The sequence below is a fragment of the Simochromis diagramma genome, unplaced genomic scaffold (assembly GCF_900408965.1).
Source record: "Simochromis diagramma unplaced genomic scaffold, fSimDia1.1 OVJJ01000590.1, whole genome shotgun sequence".
NCBI classification, from domain to species: domain Eukaryota; kingdom Metazoa; phylum Chordata; class Actinopteri; order Cichliformes; family Cichlidae; genus Simochromis; species Simochromis diagramma.
This window is the reverse complement of record NW_024387057.1, coordinates 508590-516934: the sequence shown is the minus strand read 5'-3', so window position 1 is coordinate 516934 and position 8345 is coordinate 508590. Positions and strand designations below refer to the sequence as shown.

The 8345-nt window shown below is 40.0% G+C and overlaps 1 protein-coding gene across 1 annotated transcript; it reads left to right on the top strand.

Annotated features, from left to right (window-relative positions):
* Positions 1–8111, top strand: LOC120741941 (prostaglandin reductase 1-like). The gene is made up of 9 exons (XM_040045083.1): positions 1–212; positions 3420–3545; positions 3661–3706; positions 3831–3890; positions 5128–5295; positions 5597–5870; positions 5951–6056; positions 6401–6519; positions 6608–8111. Exons 2-9 carry the CDS (start codon positions 3440–3442, stop codon positions 6716–6718), a joined length of 990 nt encoding a protein of 329 aa, XP_039901017.1. The 5' UTR covers positions 1–212; positions 3420–3439; the 3' UTR covers positions 6719–8111.
* The last annotated feature ends 234 nt before the right edge of the window (positions 8112–8345 follow it).

Sequence of the window (8345 nt, the reverse complement as noted above, 5' to 3'; positions counted from 1 at the left end):
ACAGGGATGAGTCAGTGAGTCAGTTGGGCTTGTGAATCATGATTCATGAGTCAGTAAAGTGATTCTCGAGTATGATTCGCGCATCACTACACAGATCAGTCCACATGTTCATGGCAGCACCGCTACTTTTTTATGGGCTATGCTGAGCAAACCTGGATGCAGCAGGAGAAGCTTCAGCTCAAGAGATTATTGTTTGATTCTACACTGATTTGGTGAGTAAATATTTACTCTTATTCATACTGTTTTTGTGCCTTTACTCAGTTTATAAACTTGCTAGCTGGCCAGTGTTAGCCTAGCTTTCATATCACTAATACCCTGTTTACATGCTGCTGCCTCTCAGCTCATGTTACTTAAAAATTAACCCTACAGCTTTAAAAACCTTATATAAAAATCTCTCGGTGAAATGTATTGTTGTTCGTTTATAATGGAAAAGTGAGATTTGCAGCCATTAGATAAGAGCCTAAACTCTTCCTGAATGTGCAGCTGTTAACGTCAAATCTTAACATAAGCAAACTGCTTTTAGATTTAACCAATATTTCATTTGTTAAAAATTGTGCTTAGATACGAGTTTTATTGTGAAAGTGAAACGCTGTAAACCAGATTAGTGGCCTGGCAAATGGTAAAATCTAGTTTGGCTTTATATTTGAAAATAAAGTTATTAGCTTGTCCTTCTAAAGAAATAACAAGGTAGCTTGTGTTAAATAGAAACACTGCCACATGCTTTATCTGGTCATTAGCCTTATTAGAAACTTAATATATTGGAAGCTAGCTTTTAACAAGTATGTAATAATTACATTTAATTTAGGTGGTCTCTCTTTTCTTTTTTTGAACTGAGGGTGGCAGTACCACTCATTCACACATAGTAGTAGAATGTGTTTTAAATGAATGTTTTTATTAGACTAGTACATATAGTTCTTACTAACTTGGTTGTATGAAGTCTACATTGACTTACTATTTTGTAAGTTATATCAGGAGCTTGGAAAGAAAAGCGACTGGACTTCTGTGAGACCCAAGAAGCTTTTTCAGTTCTAAGACCAATTGCTGGGTAGTCCCAGTTTTCAGGTCATGTTGGGAGTTGTGGCTTACAAGGGTCGTTGACCCATTATTGATCATCCATCTAATCACATGAGGCAAGATGTGAAAAAGGGTGTGGGTTATTACCAGCAGAGGTTTTGGGTGATACCTTGCACCACCCTATCATGTGACTTATTAAGATCAGCTGATTCAAAATGTGAGTGGGCGTTTAGGTTTTTGGGAAGGTGATCTCAGAACCTGATTATAGGTGGCAGGCATGGTGTCCTAAGCCACCCCTTCTCAAAGACTGTCATTTACAGTAGACATAGATGGCTTCTTTCACTCCTTTTTCAAACCATCTGCCTTCTCTGTCCAAAATGTGAAATTTGGCAACCTCAAAAGAGTGACCTTTGTCCTTTTGGTGCAGATGTACAGCTGAGTCTTGTCCTGTTGCGGTGGCTCTTCTATGTTCTGCCATGCATTTATGAAGTGGCTGTTTGGTTTCTCCAATGTAAATCAAGTTATTCTTAGCCCTGTGTACTTGGAATAAATAAGTTGTCCTAATGTAGTTATCTTAAGTAATCTTAAATTAGTTTTTTTGAGGCAAGTTAGGCAAGTTCTGGGTAGGGCTGGGCCATATCATACCATTCACGGTAATACCGGTATAATGTTAGGCAATGATTAGATAATGAAATGTTGCGATAGAATATGGGTAAAACGCGCATGCGCAGTGCCTTTGTTTTCATACGCACATGGCGGAAAAAGCATGGCGGCGACGGAGAATGAGAAGGCCGAAAGCGGATCGTTGAATGAAACGGATGAACCAGAATTGGTTTGTAAAAATGCTGCAACTTCAGTGGTGTGGAACTGGTTTAGCTTTCGTCCATCAGATACACAACAAAGAACAATTTTTGGTAGAGCGTGCAAGTGGGCCGTCGTTATTACTGTACCGATCTGTCGAAAATGTTTTAGTACGACTTTGCCAAGCTACAAAGCCACACCGCTTGATGGATTATCGGAGCATTACTGGAACCTCGTGGAGTGATACTGTGCTTCAACATAATAGTACCACATTGTGTGTGTATAACCTCTTTATAAGTTTTGCAGATATTATACATGGTTATGCTGAGGATGTGTCAGCCAATTTCCACTGGAAATGTCTTTCGGTTAAACTGTCAGCAAGGAATTTGCACTTACACTGTTAAATTTTTATATAACTTTAATGCACATAATAAAAGCTGCTTGTTTAAGTGAAAATACATTGATGGTTTTTTTGTTTTTGCACTAATAAAGTTGTGGAGTTGTAAAGTATCACTTTAAAGCTTTTGTAGCAGCCCTTGGCATCAAGAACGACAGAAGAGTCTCTAACGGGTGCAGCCATTTATTTCCTCTCCACACACGGCTCATTCTCTGGACGTTGAGCACCGTGAAAACTATAAAATAAGAAAAAATTGATACCCGTACAGTACCTTTTGAACTATAACAATGAGCAATAACAACAATGAGCTTAAGTTAATTCAGGCAAGTTCAAACAAGTAATTCTGAGATATACAGTCACAGATTAAATAAAACAAAAGGGGTTACTTCAAACAGCATCAAGGGATTACAGAGTTCAGTTAAATAAAATATAACAACAGATCATCTCTCATCACATACCTCAGTCCGCTTGCCAAGGGTGCAAAACTCCGGTAAACACTTAAACACTTTGGCCCGTTTCTCATGGGGTGCTGCTAGCTTGCATGACACACATGTCTAGCTAAAAAATAGCACATGGATGTAAGTAACGTAAATACAGAATAAAAGGGTTTTCAGATAGCTCACAATACAAACGCAGCAACATACCTTACATTAGAAACACACTTATCATACTTATCAAAGTATTATCGTAACTTACATGGACTTTGTACAACTTATTCCTGCCGCGACAGACTGCTCTATACGCGTTACGGGGCATGCCTCTGAGCACATCTGTCCTTAGTGCGACTGCGCATACAGTTCCGACAACCCCCGCAAGGATGACTTATGGTACAGATCAGCGGTTCATTACAGCCTTTGCCTAAAGTGTTTGAAAAAAAGTAGTAGAAGACATCAACTCTTCTGTGTTTTGTTTTTTTTTCTCGTTATTGTTGTTAATGCAACTTAAAGAAAGGGAGACAAAGGTGAGGTTTTCAGGGCACCAGAGAAAGTTTTTGGCAGACTGTAAACCATCAATGGTGGATAATATGCTGACGTGAAGTCTGGAAAAATAAAGGTAGTACCACATACACAGTATTACACCGAGTAAATGTGTAATAAAAATAGTTATTCTTTAGCTTTTTCATTAAACTTGTATTTGCACAGTTCTGGATGACACAGCATTTCTGTCCTTTGAGTTTGATAACACTAAAGTAAAATCTTTTTTGCAGCTGCCATAAAGAGAAGAATCATGGTCAAAGCTAAGTCATGGGTAATGACTAAGTATTTTGATGGGTTCCCAAAGAAAAGCGACTTTGGGTTGAAGGTGGAGGAACTCCCTGAGCCCAAAGATGGAGGTAAGGCGAGTTTGTTTCTTGTCTTTACTTATGGCTTGAGCAGGAATGCATGCTCTTTAGTGTTTGTTAAAAATTAAACACGTAGCGCTTTAAATGTGTGCGCTTCTGTTCGCAGAGGTGCTACTGGAAGCGGTGTTTCTCAGTGTTGACCCATACATGAGGTGGGAAGAGAACAGAACAACTTATTTCAGTTATTTTCATTATAATTAAGACTTCTGATAAAAATACTTTGTTGTTCTCAAAAGCTAAAACATATCCTCTATAACACATTGCTGGTCTCAACAGGTTGTTCAGCAAAATCAGCATGAAGGAGGGAGATGTGATGATTGGAAGTCAAGTAGCCAAGTACGAAACACAAATGGTAAAATGGCCTGTATTTGTATAGCGCTTAGTCCCTAAGGACCCCAAAGCGCTTTACACTACATTCAGTCACACACCCATTCACACACTGGTGATGGCAGCTACATTGTAGCCACAGCCGCCCTGGGGCGCACTGACAGAGGCGAGGCTGCCGGACACTGGCGCCACCGGGCCCTCTGACCACCACCAGTAGGCAATGGGTGAAGTGTCTTGCCCAAGGACACAATGACCAAGACTGTCCGAGCCGGGGCTCGAACCGGCAACCTTCCGATTACAAGGCAAACTGCCAACTCTTGCCGCGATCACGCACACACTAACGGTCGGAAACACCTTTTATCTGTTGTGATGTGATTCTGATGTGTACTGAAAAATGAAACAGTGATCATCTGCTGTTTATTACCAAAGCTATGTAGAGGCTATGTTGTAAGGCTCTACATAGATTCAGTGCAGAAGCATAGATCGGGTAAAGAGTTCAGAAAAACTCTGTTTGAGCAAAATGCTGGTGAACTGATTTGCAGTTCTACACTGATTAAAGCAGTCAGTCAAAAACAGTGGACTAACGAAAACAAAGGAACTACTACAGAGCACATTACCGAGGCTGCCATCCATCTTCAATAATATTTGCTTACAGTTTTTGATGATTGAACCTAAGGTGAATTTAGATAAGTGCTCAGATTCATTTTAGTGTGGCTGTTGAGTAAAATGCACTTTAACCTGATGACCTTCTTTAGCAACACTTGCCAAATTCTTTCTTTGTACTCAATGTACCTGCCACTGGGACGAACTTCAAGACAAACACAATAAGTCCGACTGCAGTACCTTCACAGTCCACCAGGGGTGCTTGGTCCACACTTTGGGAATCACTGCTGTGGGCTATTTCCAAAAACAAGGCTGCCCTCTATTGGCCAGGAAAAAGAATACAGCATTAAGCCACTGGCTTTATTTTCAGACCTGGAATTTACATCTGTCTTTTTAGAGGCTATGATAGACAGACTTGATAGATATCTTATAATAAAAGATCTATAGGTATTAAAAAATGTTCCTGTTACTGTCTTTTGGATATAAACTGTTTCTTACACCCAGACAGTATAAACACTATGTGTATAGAGTCATACTGTCTATACTCTAGTGTCAGTGAATCTCAGACGGTTTAGCTCAGACTGAGGTGACCACAGCTGACCAATCACTTGGTTGACAGATGCTTTTATTTTCTTTCCTTTAGAGTGATCCAGAGTAAACATCCAGGATTTCCTGTGGGAAGCCACGTTGTGAGTAACAGTGGGTGGAGAACCCACACGCTCAGTGATGGGACCGGCCTCACTCCCATCCTGCCTGAGTGGCCTAAAGATATGTCCCTGTCTCTGGCTCTGGGTGCCATCGGGATGCCCGGGTAAGACAGATTTAAGTCACCTGCATGGATCATATGAATTTAGCATTTTAAAGTTCATTTGCTCTTAGTTCACAGCTAAAAGTGCTAATAGACAACAGAGTTAGTAATAAGCAGAAATAGCCCTTTAAGAAAAAGTAGGAATTTCCAGGTGTTTTCTCTTGCTTGTGAGCTGAAGTCATTATACATGCACTAATTAATTACCATTTTATTTAAAAGTAATTAGACTTTATATGAAGCCCAAAGAGTTTTAAGTCCAAAATGAATCAAAACAGCTGGATTTACTGTTTCTGTCTCTCTGCAGACTGACGGCTGTTTATGGGATAGAAGACGTGTTGGGACTCCAGAAGGGTGAGACCCTGCTGGTGAACGCTGCAGCTGGAGCGGTGGGCTCCGTGGTGGGACAGATCGCCAAGATCAAGGGCTGTAAGGTGGTGGGCTCGACGGGCTCTGATGCCAAAGTGGTTTACCTCAAACAGCTGGGATTTGATGAGGCCTTCAACTACAAAACTGTGGGTTCCCTGGAGGAGGCTCTGAGGAAGGCTTCACCTGAAGGATACGATTGTTTCTTTGAGAACGTGAGCAGTGGTGGTGCAGTTTCAAGCTTGCATGTAATATTTAATCACTGCTGAGCTCTTCTCTCGATCTTTGATTTTAGGTGGGAGGTTCTTCTTCATTCATTGTCCTTCAGCAGATGAAGAACTTTGGAAGAATAGCTGTGTGTGGAAGTATCTCCACCTACAATGACAGTGAACCCCAGACAGGTGTGTTACTGCCCTAATTTACTTTTTATTTTCAAAACTCTTGAAGGTTTTCTGACTTTACCTTCAGACAGGATCTGCACCACAGCACAAGGAATATAAATTTAAAGTGGTACTGCAAGAGGAAATCCTTCAAGCTTTAACAACCTTTCCATATTAGTGAAATTCAGTCAACACGCTCACAGCAATGTCTCAAGTATTAATGCCTTTTTCCACTAGAGGGAGCTGCTGCACTGCTGAAGATCCCTAATAGCTGTGGCGCCACAAGACAGTCAAAGACATAAATTGTTGTTTCCTTGGAGTTTAAGTTAAAGTCATATTTTTATTTTGAACTATCTTTGTTTTAGGGCCGTACCCCTATGTCATTATGATCATCAAGGAACTGAAGATGGAGGGCTTCTTGATAACCAGGTGGCAGCACAAGCACCCTGAAACCCTTAGGAGACTCTTGGCATGGGTGAAAGAGGTTAGTTATTTAGTTTTTATGATGCTGGATGATTTCCTTTAAATAAACATATACACTTATTTCTGATCCGTTTAATGTGTGTGCACAGGGCAAACTGCAGTGTCAGGAGCACGTCACAAAAGGCTTTGAAAACATGCCGGCTGCTTTTATGGGGATGATGCAGGGAGAAAACATCGGCAAGGCCGTCGTCGCAGTCTGAAGAGAAACAAGAGTTCAATGCAAGAGAGCCAGCATTACTAATAACTGATATAATTTTAAACAAAATTACATATAAATGACAGATTTAGTAATAAATTGTTATATTCACAATAAGCCACTGTGGTTTAGTCTGTTTTATAGCGATTGACTGTGAGACTGATAACAACAAATGATAAATGCACCCTGAAACACCAGCAGTGGTTGTTTAACTTGTTAGGTTTTGGTGATTTGCACAGTGCTGCCATCCTCATCGTCCAGGAGAAAGTGCGTCGCAGAGGGCAGTTTCACTGATGAAGAGAGAAAGAGTTGATGGCTCTGTGCACAGGATTCTTATTCTGTCACGTAAGCAAATCCCAGGGTAAGACGTGGAGCTCTGTAGCTGCTGCATTCATTCATCATTCCATGTGCTCATGTTTTAGACTGCAATTACTCCTGTTTGATCAGGAAACAGGCTGTATTTTTAGATGGCCATTAGAATTTCATAAGGTTGTGTTGAGGGTGAGCTCCATGGTTACACATGCTGCTGTAAATCTGTTATAGTCATTTATAGTACCAGGACTCTGTGCACCTACAGGGCTAAGAGTTTTCTATGCATCTGGGGGTCCTAGTCCTATATAGGCAACTGCCAAAACACTAATGAGTAATGGCACTCTGAAGAGAAGCAGTACTTTACAGTACCATACACCAGTCACAGAAATTATACAGATGTGATAAAACACTTTAAATTAATACACAAAAAAACTGTTAGCACCACCAAATATTTTCTGAATATAGAGAAATTTTGATGCAAAATAAACCATGTTATTTGCCTCACATCCTGATATTATCATCATTACAGGTTAATGTATTTATTCAGACGGTTAGTGTGTGCGTGTCTCAAGTAAATGGTAGGTTATGAGAAATCTCGTAAGAAGTTACTTTGTGGAGCTGAAAGCTCCTCACCTGTGAGGCCATCTGGAAGGAGTTTAATGAGAAATCACTGAGGAATGCAAATGTTTATATTTCCATACCAAAGTGCATAAGACTCACTGTTGCTACTTAACATTTAGTGCCTGGATTGGGGGAAAAAATAGAAATGTAAATGTAGTTGTAAAGCCAACGTGTTTTTGCTCTGTCTTTCTGCACGCACATATATAAATAACACTCATAGGTCAGCTCGATACATCCAGGGAAAAACCCCCCAACTCTATTGTTGTGACGTGGTGACGTAATGACGAAAGATCATGTACGGGGCGTTACCTCCCGGCAGTGAATTTGAGCTACGCATACTCACTCACTTACGGTAAAGCTGGAATTTGTCAAGTCATCCTGACTTTCTTTGGTCAACCTTCGTTATTACAGTGAAACCGCAAAATTCAAGTACTACAAATATTTAAACATATAACAGTTACCAAGCTCTATAAATAAATCTAATAATGCTTGTATAAATCACATATAATAAAAGAAATCCTATATTAAATTTAAAACTTTTTTTTAGAAAGTAGCCTATCAATTGTCTAAATACAAACATACAACACTGTAAACACGACTTTTTTGTTGTGTATACGGTCTGATTCATCTTTTAGAAAAAAGGAAGAAACAACATTTGTGACATATGTAAAGAAGAGAAATGTCGAATGGCGGCTCTC